Here is a 21,289-nt window from a genome sequence, read left to right as displayed (position 1 = left end):
CTTGTGTTCAATGTATCATACAACTTTTTTTTTTTTTTTTTTTTGAGAAATCTTGTGAGTTCAGCAGTTGCAAAAATGAACTTTACATGACAGCGCGCTACTGTAGACGGACATGATTGCAGCCAAACTCTAAACTTTGATACAATCATTTACGGAAAAAGTAAAATGCACCGTGTTTAATTCTTGAGAAAACTAAATGAGAGGCAAATCACTCATCTTCAATGACTGAACATCTACTGTAAAATGTTTTATTTCAAGCCAATAGTTCAAGAGCAAAATTACACAATAAAATCAGCTGTGTAAAAAACAACTTGACTCTTTAACCTAAACATTTCTTTACAACTCTAAAAGAATTTTTTTATTTTCATTTTTTTATCAGCTCAAAAGAGTTTTTAAGTTCTCAACTTAGGTCAAACTCCAAAGAGTTGATGATTTCAAGATTTGACATTAAAATAGGTGCGTGGAACAGTTATTAAGAAAGAGGAGATATGTAGATTGTTTTTATAATGATTGATTCGACAATTCAAGGGATACAAATGTATTTTGTACCTGTAAAACTTTGTTCGATGATTCTTTCAGGAAACACAAACCGATCTTCAGGTTCATAATCTTCTTGAAGGTAACCGCTTTCCGTAATGGGCCAAAATAATCTGGGGAAAAAAGAGGTGGAGTATAATAAAATGAACTAGGTAATCGACCCTAAGGACAAACAATTGCGGATTGCTTAGGGTAATTTTAATGTGTCTGACTTGAACGATAAATTGAGACAATATTTGGAAAAATATTTGGAGCTGAAAGGTGAAAACTTATGAATGTGATTTTCTTTAAAATCGCCAAAGTCTTTCAATGAACAGAATAATCTGGGAAAATTAATTTTTTAAAAAATAAATTAAATGAGCTGGAGAAGAGCAGAAGATTTGTTAACATAGTTTAGGTGTCAATAAAAACATCGATAAACTCTCATAAAATTGTAGATTAAAAATCGAGGCTGAATGATTTTGTGGAAAGGGATCTCATAACTGCTTCATTTGCCTGACTTTTTTGACTTTTTCCTGACTCCAGAATTTTGTGATTCCCTGCTTTTCCCTGATCTTTGGACGGAACTACATCTTAGATTTTTTTCCTTAGAATTACGCTGACTGCTGGTAAATTTTGCATGAAATTTCCACTTACATTTGAATTTTAGAAAAAGGCACTTGAAAGTTGTCCCTGCTCTCTAAAAATAATGCCGGCTGCAGTTGCTGAGCTGATGCGCTACTTGCCGAAGTCTTGGACTTTTCAGGTTTTCTTGAGCGCCGAAAACCCTGGAGATTCATTAAAAAATGTGTAATAAAAGAAGTATTTGGATGAAGTTTGACAATTTCCTGTGGATTTATCAGAAGATCAATGTTTTGTGAGACTTTAAAACATTTCGAAATAAAATTACATTTTGGATTTTCCTGACTTTTTACCTGAATGAATCGATAATTGTCTAATTATAAAAACCAACATATGTAATGAACTGAATAAAATGTTTCACTTTTCCATGTGCTAAACTGCAAATAGTTGAAGAATGCTTGACACACTCGGAATTTTCTGATTCATGACCGATTTTCGTAATTTTTCCTGATATTTTTACTAACAGTGGCTGCTCTGAAATAGAAGACACATTACTATTAATAATACAAGTTAGTATTGGAGGAAAAACAATAGTTTATACCTGAATTCATCCATTTTCCAGACTGCTTCTCCTTCAGGTGTGAAAATATCTCTCGATTTATTAACCACTTTTGGTTCGCAAGGAGGTGGGGAGGACAAGTTTATCTGATAGCTTTGCTAGTTTATCCTCTTTCTCGTCTAGTTTTATATCAATATTTTTATCTGAAAAATAAAAAAACAAGGCAAATTGATTAGGATCGGAAGTTCCATAGATAGAAAATTTGACTTATCGATCGAAAGAAGATTCAACTGATTGATCAAAAGAGGAGTTGAATGGTCCATAGACGAATGATTTGCCTTGTCAATGGAGAGACTTCTAGTCAATGAAACAGATGATCCATCTTATTGATTGACAGAGAATTTGATCGGTTGCTCAACAAACAATGTGACTGGTTAATCCAACGGGTCAATGAATAGACAGTTTGACTGATAGAATGATAAAGAATTCGATCAGTTAATTGACAGGAAAGGACACTACAAAATTGTTCCCACTCTCTTGAGTGGCACTCGCTGAAGTTACTGAGCAGATGCGCTATTCGCAATATTCCGATACTTTTAAGGAGTTCCTTAAATTCCTGACTTTCCTGGATGACTGTATATTCTCTGACTTTCCAGATTTTCTAGATTTTAGAAAACTAAGCAAGGGCTAAAAAGAGAGAAAAATAGGGGTCATCACTCCGGCAAGTTGCTCCTCAACCCAAGATTTGCCTTGTTTGTTGCGATTCACAGATAAGGTATTTTTAGCACCCTCACTTTATGTAACCCTGAAGACAGAGGCTAGAATTTGTGTTACACCTTGAAATTTTCTTTGTTAAAGATCTTAAGTCATGGGAGTTTCAAGAAGTATTTCCAAATTTTGGTTAAAGGATTACATGTCCTACAATCTCACACTCACCAGTATTGAGAAAAGGAGGGAGTTGAAATTCTTCAACATTAAAAGATCTCTTTTTCTTCTTCTTCTTAGCTTTATCTTTTTGCTTAGCACCTTCTTCGCCAGTTCCAAAATCACAATCTTCATTGTCTTCATCATCGTTATTTTTTTTCTGGCTGAAAAGAATAAATAAGAGGTTACAAAGTATCCTCGACAAATGTAACAAAAAATGACTAGGAATTTACTAAATTCTCAGAGAAAACTGTGTTTTTAATTTAACCCTTTCAATAGAACCATTGCATCAACCTATCCACCTGTTTGTGCATTGCGCTCTCTCTTTAATGGAACAATTTAATGGAATCCATGACCCCTCAAGAGTTGGTGCCAAGTTTTAGACTTCTTGCATAATTTTCTATTAAGATATGAATAAGAAAACATGTTATACCTAAAAAAAAGCGGACGTCAGAATTCGCTGTTCACCTTAACCAAGCTCATTGATCTCCTTGATGATAGTGTAAATAAGCACATTAAAGTACCTAGTAGTAAACATAAATAAGACTGTTGAATATGGGTATCTGTAGGATGGCACCCTCTCCCATTTTCTCCCTACTTTAGAAGATCAATAATATAATTTGACTCTTGTGTCCAATTTGAAAGTTAGCAAACACTTAGTTCCATAGAAAAATCATTAAAAGATTCAACAGTTATCATACGTTGATTCATTTAAAGCACTTTCCCTTTTTTACATTAAATAAGTAGTTAATTTTATGTCTTAGAATAGTTTTACATAAGAACAGGAGATGTGGTCATTTTTTTAAAATCACTGCATCTCAATTGAGGGCTTTGGATGACAAGTGGGCTAAGAGCAATTTTTGCTATTTCAAGGGTAGGTTTTGAAAAGTTCAAAGTAGGATGGAGCCTTGTTGCAGAGAGAAAGTTCAAACTCAGTTTTTGATGGTTAAAAATTGGATTTTGGTAGTGGCTTTTTCACAGAATATATTCTAGGACTAGTTTTAGTTTAAATCATTAATATCTAAAAATTGTCAAAAGCTGCACTCATCCTCCTTGTCTCCCAAGCCCTTCCATTGAATTTGCTTTAAATTTAAATTCCTAGAGCTCATTCTTTAGAAAAAGATTTGCTCTTTTGTCTAAAATGATGTCCTTGACGAAACCCTCTTTGCTGTACAGACGCAAATGTGCACAGCTTTGACAACTTTGAATGTCATTTTCTCAAAACTTAAAAGCTTAAAAACTTGACATCCCCTATCTATGCATATATGGCTTTATATACTGTCTGTTGGTGAAGATAAGAACTACAATTGCATCATATTTTTGACAGATGGCGGACACATCTATGAATGAGAGAGGGCCGTAAAGCGCCTCAGACTGCCATGTTTTGCCAATATGATTTTCCTAACTTGGTTTGTGGGATGTACATGGCGAATCTTCATCTAGCGCCTATTGAAGGAGTGAAGAACCTGAAAAAATACTCTGATCACTTACTTCATATTAGCAGATAAAGCAAGCCGTATGTTCATAGCTCTTGCCCAAATTGAGTCGACATTCTTGGCAAAGATAATCGATGAATTCTGAATCACCATCGCAGCTTCAGCAACATTCATTTTTTTCACCGCTGAGGAGTTATTGTAGAGATTTCTAATATTCTTCATGTATGCCTCCAGGTACTGAAAAATGTACTTGACAGGTAAGCGAAATAAGTAAGTATATATCATTTTTTCTCAGCTTTGTCATACCTAAATACATTTTGCTTCTCTTGCAGGCTTTTAAGGTGCACCTCATAAGTGCCTTGATAAGCTTTTCCCTTATTCTGTAAAGCTTTTTTTCATCAAATTGTGGAAGACTGCAATAAATTTAAATATTCAGTCACCAACACACCAACCACATTCTTATGGAACCATGTGGTAGAAAATGGAACACTGGACCACTCTTCTGAGGTGTCTTCAAAAATTAACATGTAAAATTGTGCAGCCAGGTTGCGAATTCAAGAGATGGTGAGTTCCAGAAAAAATAAGTCACCATGAAGGCTTTTTTCTGAAATCTGACACCGAATTTTAACTTAATACCTTGTAAAATTTCTTTGCTTTAGTTTATCAAACATTATAAGGCAAAAATCTGGAAAACAAGACAGACATCAATTCTGCATGAATGAAAGCTGGGCACTTTTTTTCAACCTCACTCTTGCAATTAGCAGAATATTCCACACAAGTTTCATTAAGTCATAAATTTGGCTTGCCCCGCTTCAAAAAAAAAAAAAAGAGGGAGAAAAAAAATAGGAGCAGAAATTTTGAAACACTGCGATGGAGATACATGATTTCTCACTTTAGTGTACAGCTTCAACATAACTTTGTTCACACTTTTAACTAAATTCTTTTTCCATAAAAACACAATGTTCTCATATCAAAGTTCTACTAAGTTGATTGCAGAATGTTGGTGAAAAACCGATGGACTAAAAAGTTAAGGGACATCTCCCCTTTATATACGATGCATCACTGTGCATAATTTTAGTCATTATTACATTATTTCTTGAGCCTGCAAAATTTTAGGAGAGATCTTTGACAGGTTTTGAACTAAAATATAAGGAGAAGAACAGAAAAAATATGAGCTATCTTACCTAAAAAAGTATTCCAGTTCTCATTGATTAACAAAATGATTTTACTTGATGAAAAATATTTAAAACTCATACCTGAGACAAATCTATGGAGGCCAGTTTGGATAAATTGGTTGCTTTGAAGAGCAACTCTTGCTCAGAGATATCCAGTGGCTCTGGCGCCATTTTGATATGTTTTTACATACATATCAAGCCGCTACCTCAGCGCACTAGAGCGCTCTGCGACTCCAAATCGCCAAACTTTGATATGTTTTTAAATCTGTAAAAATGAGGCATCTACATTAGGAAGAAGACAACAAAATTTTTTGGGCTTCTTTTTTTCAAGTACCTGCAATATGATGAGCAGGTTTTTAATTGTTGCAAAAGCAACCTTCCAAAAATAATACCACTCACCAAGAGACTACACGATTTTTTGCTGACTACTTTTACTTGTGTAAACAGTCTGTAGCAGATCATTTAGCCAGTCGTACAGTGCAGAGGGTGATACAGTAAGATTACCGCTGAAGTTGTTACCTCAAACAGGAGTTTAACTCCTCTCAAATAAAGTTTACAAAGATACAAAGTATATGGCAAAATGCTTTAGTTCATGTTGAATTAATTTTAGGTCTCTACATACCCACTCGGATCAATTTAAAACGGAGAGTACACTGTAAACCAAGAATGAAGATTCTTGAGTGTTGCACGATTCAATACCAGAGGGGGTTGACGGTGCAGAGTAGATGAAATTGGTCAAATAACTTTCAGCCTTGAAGAGGTAGTACAATCTTGTGTAAAACTATCAGAAGTAATACTGCTAACTTGAGGTAGAGGTGTCATCAGCTAGGTTGGCACTTGAATACATAACATACACAAGCAACTATAATGTAGGCATCCAACAGTAATCAAGGATTGACTAAACTCACGATTAGGCTGCCGTCAATCCCCTATAGTGACGCTATTAGTGGCACGTCACAATAAAGCGATATGTATATATCAATTTATTCGCATTAAGTAGTAGCAATGAAAGAGATTACGCCAATGTTATTGTATGGATCCAATTCGATATAATAGAGAATCGCTATGATGATGTCACCACTAATATCGTCTATTGCTTGCAAGTGGAATGTAAACAAGTGCCAACTTGGCTGACGACACCTCCAGATAGCAGAGTAAACAGGTAATTGCGAAAAATTTAGACTTGAAACAATGGAAATATAACATAGGAGTGGAAGAATGGGCTAGTCCTGCTGGTCTCAGAATCAAGTTATGATACTTCATCCTTGCAGATCAACTAAAAATGATAAGATCTAGCCAAACAGCAAATTTCTACGTTGAATACTAACCAAGGTATCTCGCCTATAAAAACTGGATTTATGATGTCATCCACCACGGTAGGACGTATCATGTTACGCACTACCGCAGTGGATGACGTCATACATCAAGTTCGTCAAGGTGAGATATCTCCGTTAATATTCAAGGTAGAGAGTTGCTGTTGAGACAGATCTTTATATTTAGAGCTGATCTACTAGAACCAAGCATCAAAACATGATTTTGTTACCAGTGCAACTGGCCCATTGAATAAAGAAAGAGAAATGATCAGGTGAAACAGAGGCTAAGCTATCGGTTCGCAGGGAAGAGAAGAGATTGTCTAGGTGAGCTTTCAAAATTATGAATTTGGCCTCATTGTCACAGCAAGACTAGGTACATGCAGACAAACTAACTCTTTCCTTCACAGATTAAACGACATGAAAGTGAAAGAAGGAGAGAGTTACAGGACATTTGGGGAATGAGGAAGTTACAATTCTTGAGGAGGAAATTTAGGCCGAAAATACCTGGCAATGGAGTCCGAACTAGGATGATCTTCAGATATACATAGCAACAATATTCACAGTTCTTGCTATATGCAGGGGATTGGGAAACAAAACCTGTAAAACACTCTTCACTGTGCTCAGAGGTTCCTTCTTTAAAGTTAGCTTCAGTCAACATGTCTCACACAGGAATCGATCATTGAAACTCATTTCGGCATGTCCAGACGTAGGAGATCAAGGACTTCCAATCGCAAAGCTCACACATTCCTTATCTTGTCCTGGCGTACCAACAGAGTTTTAAGAACCGGTCTGCATTCATAGATTGACTAGATAAGATAAGAATGGATAAAGAGATACATCTTGGTCCATAGTGGAGTCTCCAAGGCAAGTCAAGCGACAGACAAAAAGACATTTTCCGTCACAGGAGTCTGATGACAATTCTGTTGTAACATCGTAAGTTATGGGAACTTCACTAAGTTCTCATTTAGGAATCAGTAAGTAGTGTAAGCTTCCTCGATTTAGTTGAAAGAGAGGCGATTGAAAGCACTACCAGAAAAACGACTCATACACTCATACCTGTAAGTATAGATCCACTCAGAACTTCGATTTCACCGCACTTCCCATGGCTTCTTCTTGATTTTCGTTGGCCCTGGGGTTAAATCCTCGTCTCGAATTGATGAAATACTTCTAAATGAGCAAAGAAGATGACAGTTTCGACGGCTAATAATTAAATAAATTACAATTCTTAATTGAGCGATCCAGAATTCGGGCACCGGCGTGATTGCGCGGGATAATGCATTGATCAAGTGCGCATGGCCGCCATGTTGAATCCTACAGCTGGACAAATATCGAATATCGTATCGAATGCGACTATTCGATTATCGCACTATCGATTCTTTACCATAGCTTCTAACGGGGACGTGGCCATATTCGATCATTCACAAAAGTTGGCAAGAAATCCGTCTCTCAGGTCTCTCAGCCACTGACTCGGTTTTCGCCCCGGCTCGGCTCATCCAGGAAAAATGCCCCCGCAACGCCTTACTTGTTGCGGCTATTTCACTCGTTCCTGGGGACTTTGGTGCTAAACCAAAGTATTTCTGGGGTTATTTTGATCGTAGAATTCGTTTCTGACCTTACTTTTTTCAATAAAATGACGCAAATACACAATTTTACGCGTTCTTTCAAACTTTCCGGAGAAACATAAAAATTTATAACTTACTCAAAGATAAGTTTTACTCGTTCTTGTGGGCATTTCGTGCTGAAACTCGATATCAATGAGGACTTTTGATCGTAGATTTCATTTTTGACCTTAATTTTGTTGATTTGTTGACACAAATATATGATCTCGGCGGTAAAAAGAAAAGGTACTCACCCTAGATTGTACTCGTCCTGGTAGACATTTCGTGTTAAACTTCGCAAATTATGGTATTTTGATCGAAAAATGAATTTATGGCCAACCTTATCCTAAAATTTATGATGACACAAACGATGATGACTAATTAAGGGGGGGGGGGGGGGGTGTGTCAGTGGCGTGCGGTCCGGATAAGCAAGGCAAACACTGCTTGCACCAATATCTCAGAGGAAAGAGGAAAATTACACCTCTTAGATATTTTAAATTTTAGCTAATATATTATTGATCAAATGTATTTGTAGGTAAAATGCATTAAAAACAGAAAGAGAGAGAGACAGAAATACGTACATAGCAGCCACGAAAGAAGGAAAGCGGCAAAGCGGACGGTGTGGTTGCGCCAGGCGCCAGAGCGCTGCGCGACCTGAACACGGCACGGGCCAACTCATGCTCTGGAGAATCGGTTGCCAGACTGCTCGGCGGCGGAATCACGGCGGGCGGGGAGAGCGGTACGTTCCCAGTTCGAGCGCTTCGTAATATCGTATCGAATGCGACTATTCGAATATCGCACTATCGATTCTTTACCATAGCTTCTAACGGGGACGTGGTGATATTCGATCATTCACAGAAGTTGGCAAGAAATCCGTCTCTCGGTCTCTCAGCCACTGACTCGGTTTTCGCCCCGGCTCGGCTCGGCTCATCAGGAATGAATGCCCCCGGTCATCGCCTTACTTGTAGCGGCTATTCCACTCGTTCCTATGGGGATTTCGTGCTAAACCAAAGTATTCCTGGGGTTATTTTGATCGTAGAATTCATTTCTGACCTTACTTTTTTCAATAAAATGACGCAAATACACAATTTTACGCGTTCTTTCAAACTTTCCGGAGAAACATAAAAATTTATAACTTAGGTACTGAAAGATAAGTTTTACTCGTTCTTGTGGGCATTTCGTGTTGAAACTCGGTATCTCAGAGGACTTTTGATCGTAGATTTCATTTTTGACCTTACTTTTGTTGATTTGTTGACACAAATATATGATCTCGGCTTAATTTAATTTGTATTATGTTTTTTCTTTTATTAATAAAATGAATCTGAATCTGATAAAGAAACGGTAGGTACTCACCCTAGATTGTACTCGTCCTGGTAGACATTTCGTGTTGAAACTTCGCAAATTATGGTATTTTGATCGAAAAATGAATTTATGACCAAACTTATCCTAAAATTTATGATGACACAAACGATGATGACCTTTAAAGTGGGGGGGGGGGGGGGGGTGTCAGTGGCGAGCGGTCCGGATAAGCAAGGCAAGCACGTACTGCTTGCACCAATATCTCAGAGGAAAGAGGAAAATTACACCTATTAGATGTTTTAAATTTTAGCTAATATATTAATATATTATTGATCAAATGTATCAGTAGGTAAAATGCATTAAGAACAGAAAGAGAGAGAGGCAGAAATACGTACATAGCAGCCACGAAAGTAGGAAAGCGGCAAAGCGGACGGTGTGGTGGCGCCAGGCGCCAGAGCGCTGCGCGGCCTGAACACGGCACGGGCCACCAGAGACAAAGTCCACCAACTCATGCCCTGGAGAATCGGTTGCCAGACTGCTCGGCGGCGGAATCACGGCGGGCAGGGAGAGCGGTACGTTCCCACTTCCCAGTTCGAGCCAAAGACATAAAGACGGAGCGCTCGTATCTAAAAGCACGGGGAAAAAGTGAAGCTAGGTTCGGCGCTGCGCGCTTGTGTGAGTGTGTAAATGAACGCGGGAATCCATGGCGGCAAACGGAAATTTGATTTGAACTTGTCCTCTTGATTTTTGCACATTTCTTCTTTGAAACGTATTTTAAATTCCTAAAACGATTATACTAAGAAAGTTCGGTCTGCGTCCTAATATAATACACCTACTTTCGCTCGGTAACAGGCAGTAATCTCACATAAAGTTAGTTTTTCTTCTGCTTATGGTGGTTCTGCAGGTTCAAACAGGCCGTTACAGTTCTAGATCAACGTTACTCCCAAATGAAATTAATCGGTCGACGACGGACTGAAACTAACCTAAAGTTAAAAAAATATGAGTGTGTACCTGAATTTGGGCAAAAATCAACCTAAAATACTTTGTTTCCGCAATTTTATTTATTAGTTCCCGCCCTACATTTGAATTCAAACTTGTCCCGATTTCGCCGCCAATCCTCTAGCCAATAGTAGAGGTGATTGAAAAGAAGCTCTAGAAGCTTCATTTTTTGCTTTTAGTGCTCCGTCTTTATGTCTTTGGTTCGAGCGCTTCGCTGCTTTTGACTCCGATGCGCCCGCGCCGTCCGGTCCTGTTCTCTCTTCCCGTCGTGGTTGCGCTTGCTCCCTTCGGAGCAAGTTTACTTCATTTCAATAATATGTCGCTCACTTGGATCTAATTGGTGATGAATAAGACATTTCCCAAGCATGTTTTAAACGCAGAGAGATGTTTTTTTGAGTAATTTAAATAAGTAACTCAAAAATATTTCTAAACGCTGTAGAGTATAACGACTGGATATGGCTCAAATAAGTGGCAAATGATTATAAATAAGAGAGAATGAAATGAAACCATTGTTTTTCAAGATTTTCCATCAGATTTCATCCTAAAAATAGAGTAAATTGAGGTTCGCGAGGATCTAAATTTTAACAATTTTCTAAGGCTTTCTCGAGGCGAAGGGGGCTATAGGCTACGTTAAACTACCACCACCACCCCCTAGATCGCTAGAGCTTGCACGGGGGGGGGGGGGGGTATATTTCTAAACTTTTAGTATCAGAGTGAAAAGAAGTTATTCAAAGAGAGATTTCACTAGTTCCGGTTGAAAATGCACGTTGAATTTTTGATACTTGATGGTATGGTATGTTCATCGAAAATCCCATTTTTGACCTTATGGTTCACATCAATACGCGATTTTTCAGCCCCATCTCACTCCCTTAAAACTGCACTTTTCCCTGCCACCACTTTTCTAGTCATTTTGATACCATCTCTACTTACTTACCCTTTTCCACCCTTATATGCCTTTTATTATTCAAGGACAACTCTTTTTCAGCCCTTTTCTACTACTAGACCCAATATGAGAGTCGGCTGAGAAGAGCACAATCCCAGGAATCAGTGCTTTGGAGACTCGTGGGTAAGTAAGGTAACTCTTAAACCAATGCAAAAGGGCGGACACATATGTATAACGAACACTTTCATTAAAAATGTATTGATAGAACATGTAGTAATACTTAATGTAGGTACTATAGGTATTCTCCATCAATATGTCCATTTTGCGTGAGCTAGAATGAAAACAGCTTTTTTCCAACCCAACCAACAACTCATAAACTCCACGAATGATGCATTTCGGTCAAACGAGCAAAAGTAAGGCCAAAATTATTGACTTCTACGATGGAAATACTGTAAGTTTATCTTTATCAAGTTTTAGATTGAAATTCCAACTGATCGTTTCGGTGGCGTGGCGTTCATAGGTTCGAAGTGTTCGCCGAAAACCCTAAAATATTTTGGAACAATTAATAAATTATGGTTAAGGACGTGGGAAACAATACATACAGAATAGTTGATAACAAATAATTAACGGGCGCTTGGCTTCCGACAGCGGCATGCGGAAAGAGAAAATCCTGCGGCACGCCATGGCACGCACGGGGTTCACACGTACTGGCTACCGGAAACGGAAACCGGACCTGGATTTGAGCGAGAGGGGGACGGGCGGGGGAGCTGCCCGTTGCGCCGCGCGGCGCGGGGGGCAGAGCGTCTGTCGAAGGAGGGGAGGGAGAGAGATTCAGGAATGTGAGTCGGAAATATAAGGAGTGGGGGTAAGTTGAGCTCGTAGCCTGCCGGCAAGGCGAAACTATCCCCAGCCCCAGCGGGCCAGCGCTGAGCGGCGCGGCGCGAGGAAGAACCTCCTATCTCCCATGCATTAGTATAGGGAGAAACAACTTTTCTCTCTTTTGGGCTTCAGCGGCGTTATTTTCGAAATTTGATTTTTCAGACTTGTAAAGGTGGTTCTTAGCTTTATTCTTGCCAAGTGTGAGGGAAATCGCTCCGACAGTTCTTTTTTTTTTTGTAAACAATCGGAAAATCTCGTTGTTGAAATCTCGGTGAAGTGTCGCTTTTTATACATAATTTTTCAAACATGTTTAGCGTAGGTACGCTATTGACTATCGACGGTGTAAGTCGGCAATCACATAACTCGGTTGGCGACGTAGCAGACTCCCGGTCTTACTTTATTTTTTCAACGGAAAACTACATCTTGCCAAGAGGTCTAGCCTCGTGCGGAAAAACTTTAAAAAAATAACAAAGAGGCAGAGATTTTCAGACACCGCAAACGAGTTATGTGTTTGCCGACTTACACCGTCGCTATTTCAAAGGACCCCGCACACCTCTTATGGGAAGCTGCACCACGACCGATTGCCCTCTGACTTATGTACTTCGATTCTCCTCAAGATGCTGATCAAACTTTATAAATGGGCCTGTTGTAAGGTGCGGGGATTTGCAAATTGATACCTGATTCCTATGGCAAATTTCACGAAAAAAACAATGGCGCTACTAAAAAACCTTGAAATGACCCAGTGGCGTGCGGTGGGTTCAGTGACAGGGCAAGCTGTAGCGTTCGCTATCCGGGGGGGGGGGGGGGGGGGGGGGGTTTAACGTAGTCTCTTTCCCTCCTCCTCCCCCTAGCCTCCCTAGAAAATTCTTAAATTTTACTATATATGCTCTGTTTTTTCGGATGAAATCTGATGGAACGTCTTGAAAAACTGTGGCTTTATTTCTTTCTCTCTTACTTATGATTTCGTTTACTCAACTTGTTTCAAATGTTATTGATCATTGGAGGACGGCTCCATGCTCTTAACTTCTAATTTTGCTTTAAGAATTTTTTGAGTTACTTATTCCCCAAAAATTAGCTTTCTGCATTTAAAACATGATTCAGAATTGTCTAATTCATCAGCAATTAGATCCAAGTGAGCGAAATTTTATAGAATTTAAGGGCATTTGCTCCGGAGGAGCTATTACAACCGCGACGGAAAGAGGGAACAAGATAGCGCATCGGAGGCAGAAGCAGCGCGCTGCGGTGACGGGCCATGAGATGGCCAAGCCAAGAGAAGCGAGCTGCGATCGCGCAGCGAAGGGCTCGGACTCGGAACGTACCGCTCTACCCGCCCGCCTTGATTCCGCCGCCGAGCAGTGGCTCTCCGCCCAGCTGATCGCAAGCGATTCTCCAGCGCATGGGTTGGCCCGTGTTCGGGCCGCGCAGCGCGCTGCGCCACCTCCCTCCATCCGCCCTGCCGCTTTCCCACTGCTGTGGCTCTACACGTATTTCTGTCTCTCTCTTTTTCTGTTTTTAATGCAATTTACTTACTGAACACTTTTTATAAATTATATTTGCTAAAATGTTCAACATGAAATAGGTGTAATTTTCTTCTTTCGTTTGAAATCTTTGGGCAAGCGGTGTGCCTTGCTTATCCGGACCGCACGCCGGCACGCCACTGAAATGACCTCTCAAACTCAAAAAAAGCTGTTTTTGGAACCAACCCATTCAAAACGGTCGTTTTTCAACCGCCATACTTGTGATTGGTGGATTCTGTGCTTGTGACGTGAAATGATATGACAGACCTGGTTTCTTCATCACTTACAATACTTACAATGTATTTTCCCGTAAGGACTAAGGAAATGGCAGCCGCTTTTCAAATGCAAATATCGAGTCAATCGATAATTTTTTGATCAAAAAGGAAATCAGATATGGATTCCTCGTACGTTTAAATGGTTTAAACCTTCATTAGATAAATAAGAACCGACGGGATAAACCCTATTTTTAAGGAAGACTGTAGTCAATGGGCGATTGTTTACATCTGCTTAGTGATAACAGACATGGACATTAGGTCAATATTTGGCCATTTTTATGAGTTTTTACTTTTCTGCCACTATTTGAAGGTAAGTTTATTTCGTAAATCAATTGTTTAGTGCCTTAGGATCATGTTAAAAGCTGAAAAGGTACATACTTTGTTACTTATTAATTCAGAACACACTCCGGCAGTGTAACGCTCAAACCATGGATGTTCTCTCAATGCGTGTAACTCATTCTTAACTCTTCAACAAACATCTCAAAATCATTCAGAACGTTCCCACGTTTTATCAACTCATGTTATTTTAAAATCTAATCTCTATCTGTTATTTTAATGTTTGTTTTTTGTTTTTTAATTTTTTTTTTTTTTTTTTTTTTATGTGTGTTTTAAGTGTAACACTGTACAGAAAAATTTATCGATAAAGTCTGGTGACCGAAGAAGGATCCTACGTCTACTTTCCTTGCCTCCAGCTAAAACATACCAGTCTCCTCATCTTATCAGTATTGTCAAGGTAAGTTTTTTTCATCATCAATGATTGATACTATCATTTTGGTGTCTTCAGTGAAGCAATAAAGGGTGAAATAGTAAGAAATAACTGACTCGCTACATCCAGGTTTGAGCGCTGGACTGCCGGAGTGTGTTCTGAATTAATAAGTTACAAAGTATAGGTACCTTTTCAGCTTTTAACATGATCCTAAGGCACTAAACAATTGATTTACAAAATAAACTTACCTTCAAATAGTGACAGAAAAGTAAAAACTCATGAAAATGGCCAAATATTGACCTAATGTCCATGTCTGTTATCACTAAGCAGGCAGATGTAAACAATCGCCCATTGACTACAGTCTTCCTCAAAAATAGGGTTCATCCCGTCGGTTCTTATTTATCTAATGAAGGTTTAAACCATATAAACGTACGAGGAATCCATTTCTGATTTCCATTTTGATCAAAAAATTATCGATTGACTCGATAATTGCATTTGAAAAGCGGCTGCCATTTCCTTACGGGGAATAAAAAAGAACAAAGCATTTGAGAAAGGCCCGATGTAAATTAGAGTACCTGTAATGTAAATAAGGAAAAAATGTACCTAGCGCGTGTCCGTCTTCTTATCTGTACCTGCCGACTCTAGGGCTATCCCCCTCCTCCCGCTCTCGATGCGTCCGTTTGACGCTCATTTTCCTGTTCATATGCTCCTCACGATGGGTGGTCGAGGAAAACGGCGTACGGAATCCGAGATAAGACTGCCGGTCGGTGCGGGAGTTCCCCTGATTTGTTCACTCGAGTACTGAAATGAGGAATCTTTGTGACTTTTCATCGCCAGATAATTGAATCTTCACTTAGCTTTTTTGCGAAAACGGTGCATCGTAGAAAGTTGGCGCAATTATAACTTTTGATCAGAATCTTGAGGAGAATCGAAGTACATAAGTCAGAAGGCAATCGGTCGTGGTGCAGCTTCCATAAGAGGTGTGCGGGTCCTTTTCAATGATGGAAGCTTACTGCCTTGCTGCTTACTTGCTTGTTTGATGATGTGAGGAGTGCTGAGTCTTCATGTGCTTTTGTTCTTGTGCTTAAATCGATTAATAAAATGTTTAATAATGAACGCACGAAATAGCTGATAGGAAACTTAATCGTTAAGTGTGAGTACTTTCGTTTTCATTTTTGATCGTTTCCTTTAAAATTTTAAGTTTGAATGCTGCCATGACCAGGGATTGATAGTAGGTAAACAAAAAAAGGCATTCAAGTCGCAATGACCGAGTTTCATTCTGAGCGCTGGTTCACCATTTTTGCGTATTATACTAGCTATTAATACAATGGCCGGCCATTGCTAATGAATGAGATATTTGTATGTTACATGCAGGGTGATCAAAAAGTCCCTTCCACCCCCTCTAACTTTTTACCTAATTGAGGTAAAGATTTGAAACTTGGAGGATATTCCTAGGTCAGAGGGAGCTACTTTTTGGCCCCCCTAAAATTTTCAGGGGGCTCCCCTTGGGGAGGCAACGGCCCCCATTTTTTAATTTTCAGATGGGAAGTATGGAACGCCGTTAGTGTCAAAACCCTTTTCTTGCGCGCGCGGAATTTTTTCTGGCGCGCGGAAAGAAAAAACCCGTTTTCGATGAAAATCTCTGAATTTCCGGATTCCGCGCGGTTTTCGATATATTTGCGCCGTTTGTGTCAAAACTATTTTGTCGGCGCGCCGCTTCAAATCTGTTCCGCGCGCAGAATTTTCGATGTATCGATTCCTGCTCGCCGATCGTATCAAAACAGTTTTTTCCGGCGCTGCACCAGAAAATAATTCCGCGCGCCACTTTTTCGATATATCGAAAATTCTGCGCGCGGAACAGATTTGGAGCGCCGCGCCGGAAAAAATAGTTTTGACACAAACGGCGAGCAGGAATCGATATATCGAAAATTCCGCGCGCGGAACAGATCTGAAGCGGCGCGCCGACAAAAATAGTTTTGACACAAACGGCGAGCAGGAATCGATATATCGAAAATTCCGCGCGCGGAACAGATTTCAAGCGGCGCGCCGACGAAAATAGTTTTGACACAAACGGCGCAAATATATCGAAAACCGGCGCGGAATCCGGAAATTCAGAGATTTTCATCGAAAAAGGGTTTTTTCTTTCCGCGCGCCGAAAAAAAATTTCGCGCGCCAGAAAAAATTCCGCGCGCGCAAGAAAAGGGTTTTGACACTAACGGCGTTCCATAGGGAAGACCCCCTTTGTCATAGTTCGTTCGAAAGAGCATAAAAAAAGAAAACTTTTCGCGCAAACCCGAAGTCAATATCTCAAACTGTTTCAAAATGGCGGCCGGTTAAAGTTCAAAATGGCCGAAAATTCACACCGATTATTTGTCGATGGATTTGCGCGAAAATCGATTTGTAGGGGTATTTTGACACGAGAAAAACGAATTTGACGTTAGATTTTCAAAAAAACCGTAATTTCCAAAATGGCCGCCGGTTAAAGTTCAAAATGACCAAAATTTGATTTTTTTTAGAAATCTAAGTCTAAATTTGCTTATCTTGTGCCAAAATACTCTCAAAATCCAAGTTTTAGGCAAATCCATCAGCAAAAAACCGAGGTGAAAATTTTCGGCCATTTTAAACTTTAACTGGCGGCCATTTTGGAAATTTCGGTTTTTTTAAAATCTAACGTCACATTCGTTTTTCTCGTGTCAAAATACCCCTACATACCGATTTTCGCGCAAATCCATCGACAAATACCGGTGTGAATTTTCGGCCATTTTGAACTTTAACCGGCCGCCATTTAGAAATGGTTTGGGATATTGACTTCGGGTTTGCGCGAAAAGTTTTCTTTTTTTATGCTCTTTCGAACGAGCTATCAAAAAGGGGGTCTTCCCATTTGAAAATTAAAAGTTGGGGGCCGTTGCCCCCTCAAGGGGGCCCCCCTGAAAATTTTAGGGGGGCCAAAAAGTAGCTCCCTTTGACATAGGAATATCCCCCAAGTTTCAAATCTTTACCTCAATTAGGTAACAAGTTAGAGGGGGTGGAAGGGACTTTTGGATCACCCTGTATACGCACACAGGGTCTGGCTCTCAAACTGCTCATGTTTCGGAGGGAAAATTTTCCATGTTTCGCACAACCTTCTTTTGCTTCTCAGCCAATTTTTTCAGCAAGCTGTGATTGTCCGTAGCATTATTTTGTTGTAGAGCATGCGTGAGATGGCCCGTGCCGTGTTCAGGCCGCGCAACGCGCTGGCGCCACCACACCGTCCGCTCTGCCGCTTTCCTACTTTTGTAGCTGCTATGTACGTATTTCTATCTCACTCTCTTTCTGTTCTTAATGCAATTTACCTACAAATACATTTGATCAATAATATATTAGCTAAAATTTAAAACATCTAATAGGTGTAATTTTCCTCTTTCCTCTGAGATATTGGCGCAAGCAGTGCTTGCCTTGCTTATTCGGACCGCTCGCCACTGACACCCCCCCCCCCCCTTAATAGGTGATCATCTTTTGTGTCATCATATATTTTAGGATAAGTTTGGTCATAAATTCATTTTTCGATCAAAATACCATTAATTTGCGAAGTTTCAACACGAAATGTCTACCAGGACGAGTACAATCTAGGGTGAGGACCTTTTCTTTTTACCGCCGAGATCACATATTTGTGTCAACAAATCAACAAAATTAAGGTCAAAAATGAAATCTACGATCAAAAGTCCTCATTGATATCGAGTTTCAACACGAAATGCCCACAAGAACGAGTAAAACTTAAGTTATAAATTTTTATGTTTCTCCGGAAAGTTTGAAAGAACGCGTAAAATTGTGTATTTGCGTCATTTTATTGAAAAAAGTAAGGTCAGAAATGAATTCTACGATCAAAATAACCCAGAAATACTTTGGTTTAGCACGAAATCCCCAGGAACGAGTGAAATAGCCGCAACAAGTAAGGCGATGCAAGGGCATTTTTTCCTAGATGAGCCGAGCCGGGGCGAAAACCGAGTCAGTGGCTGAGAGACCGAGAGACGGATTTCTTGCCAACTTCTGTGAATGATCGAATATCACCACGTCCCCGTTAGAAGCTATGGTAAAGAATCGATAGTGCGATATTCGAATAGTCGCATTCGATACGATATTACGAAGCGCTCGAACTGGGAACGTACCGCTCTCCCCGCCCGCCGTGATTCCGCCGCCGAGCAGTCTGGCAACGATTCTCCAGAGCATGAGTTGGCCCGTGCCGTGTTCAGGTCGCGCAGCGCTCTGGCGCCTGGCGCAACCACACCGTCCGCTTTGCCGCTTTCCTTCTTTCGTGGCTGCTATGTACGTATTTCTGTCTCTCTCTCTTTCTGTTTTTAATGCATTTTACCTACAAATACATTTGATCAATAATATATTAGCTAAAATTTAAAATATCTAAGAGGTGTAATTTTCCTCTTTCCTCTGAGATATTGGTGCAAGCAGTGTTTGCCTTGCTTATCCGGACCGCACGCCACTGACACACCCCCCCCCCCCCTTAATTAGTCATCATCGTTTGTGTCATCATAAATTTTAGGATAAGGTTGGCCATAAATTCATTTTTCGATCAAAATACCATAATTTGCGAAGTTTAACACGAAATGTCTACCAGGACGAGTACAATCTAGGGTGAGTACCTTTTCTTTTTACCGCCGAGATCATATATTTGTGTCAACAAATCAACAAAATTAAGGTCAAAAATGAAATCTACGATCAAAAGTCCTCATTGATATCGAGTTTCAGCACGAAATGCCCACAAGAACGAGTAAAACTTATCTTTGAGTAAGTTATAAATTTTTATGTTTCTCCGGAAAGTTTGAAAGAACGCGTAAAATTGTGTATTTGCGTCATTTTATTGAAAAAAGTAAGGTCAGAAACGAATTCTACGATCAAAATAACCCCAGAAATACTTTGGTTTAGCACCAAAGTCCCCAGGAACGAGTGAAATAGCCGCAACAAGTAAGGCGTTGCGGGGGCATTTTTCCTGGATGAGCCGAGCCGGGGCGAAAACCGAGTCAGTGGCTGAGAGACCTGAGAGACGGATTTCTTGCCAACTTTTGTGAATGATCGAATATGGCCACGTCCCCGTTAGAAGCTATGGTAAAGAATCGATAGTGCGATAATCGAATAGTCGCATTCGATACGATATTCGATATTTGTCCAGCTGTAGGATTCAACATGGCGGCCATGCGCACTTGATCAATGCATTATCCCGCGCAATCACGCCGGTGCCCGAATTCTGGATCGCTCAATTAAGAATTGTAATTTATTTAATTATTAGCCGTCGAAACTGTCATCTTCTTTGCTCATTTAGAAGTATTTCATCAATTCGAGACGAGGATTTAACCCAGGGCCAACGAAAATCAAGAAGAAGCCATGGGAAGTGCGGTGAAATCGAAGTTCTGAGTGGATCTATACTTACAGGTATGAGTGTATGAGTCGTTTTTCTGGTAGTGCTTTCAATCGCCTCTCTTTCAACTAAATCGAGGAAGCTTACACTACTTACTGATTCCTAAATGAGAACTTAGTGAAGTTCCCATAACTTACGATGTTACAACAGAATTGTCATCAGACTCCTGTGACGGAAAATGTCTTTTTGTCTGTCGCTTGACTTGCCTTGGAGACTCCACTATGGACCAAGATGTATCTCTTTATCCATTCTTATCTTATCTAGTCAATCTATGAATGCAGACCGGTTCTTAAAACTCTGTTGGTACGCCAGGACAAGATAAGGAATGTGTGAGCTTTGCGATTGGAAGTCCTTGATCTCCTACGTCTGGACATGCCGAAATGAGTTTCAATGATCGATTCCTGTGTGAGACATGTTGACTGAAGCTAACTTTAAAGAAGGAACCTCTGAGCACAGTGAAGAGTGTTTTACAGGTTTTGTTTCCCAATCCCCTGCATATAGCAAGAACTGTGAATATTGTTGCTATGTATATCTGAAGATCATCCTAGTTCGGACTCCATTGCCAGGTATTTTCGGCCTAAATTTCCTCCTCAAGAATTGTAACTTCCTCATTCCCCAAATGTCCTGTAACTCTCTCCTTCTTTCACTTTCATGTCGTTTAATCTGTGAAGGAAAGAGTTAGTTTGTCTGCATGTACCTAGTCTTGCTGTGACAATGAGGCCAAATTCATAATTTTGAAAGCTCACCTAGACAATCTCTTCTCTTCCCTGCGAACCGATAGCTTAGCCTCTGTTTCACCTGATCATTTCTCTTTCTTTATTCAATGGGCCAGTTGCACTGGTAACAAAATCATGTTTTGATGCTTGGTTCTAGTAGATCAGCTCTAAATATAAAGATCTGTCTCAACAGCAACTCTCTACCTTGAATATTAACGGAGATATCTCACCTTGACGAACTTGATGTATGACGTCATCCACTGCGGTAGTGCGTAACATGATACGTCCTACCGTGGTGGATGACATCATAAATCCAGTTTTTATAGGCGAGATACCTTGGTTAGTATTCAACGTAGAAATTTGCTGTTTGGCTAGATCTTATCATTTTTAGTTGATCTGCAAGGATGAAGTATCATAACTTGATTCTGAGACCAGCAGGACTAGCCCATTCTTCCACTCCTATGTTATATTTCCATTGTTTCAAGTCTAAATTTTTCGCAATTAC

At 39.8% G+C, this 21,289-nt stretch overlaps 2 protein-coding genes across 2 annotated transcripts in view; both read right to left on the bottom strand.

Annotated features, from left to right (window-relative positions):
• The window catches only part of LOC109036029 (uncharacterized), a 30,551-nt gene extending 29,250 nt beyond the window's left edge, over positions 1-1,301 (bottom strand). Inside the window, exons 1-2 of the mRNA XM_072303494.1 lie at positions 1,174-1,301; positions 550-650 (exon numbers count right to left, since the gene is read on the bottom strand). The gene's annotated coding sequence lies outside the window, so the exon portion shown is untranslated. The remainder of the gene's footprint in view (positions 1-549; positions 651-1,173) is intronic.
• A 1,478-nt stretch (positions 1,302-2,779) lies between these two features.
• LOC140223782 (uncharacterized) lies at positions 2,780-9,542 on the bottom strand. Its single transcript, XM_072303493.1, has 4 exons — positions 7,562-9,542; positions 5,274-5,457; positions 4,073-4,254; positions 2,780-3,105 (listed from the first exon to the last, which is right to left on the bottom strand). Exons 2-4 carry the CDS (start codon positions 5,361-5,363, stop codon positions 3,051-3,053), a joined length of 327 nt encoding a protein of 108 aa, XP_072159594.1. The 5' UTR covers positions 5,364-5,457; positions 7,562-9,542; the 3' UTR covers positions 2,780-3,050.
• Between the last annotated feature and the right edge of the window lie 11,747 nt (positions 9,543-21,289).

Source organism: Bemisia tabaci, chromosome 8, assembly GCF_918797505.1.
Source record: "Bemisia tabaci chromosome 8, PGI_BMITA_v3".
NCBI classification, from domain to species: Eukaryota; Metazoa; Arthropoda; class Insecta; order Hemiptera; family Aleyrodidae; genus Bemisia; species Bemisia tabaci.
This window is presented reverse-complemented; position numbering and strand designations above follow the sequence as displayed.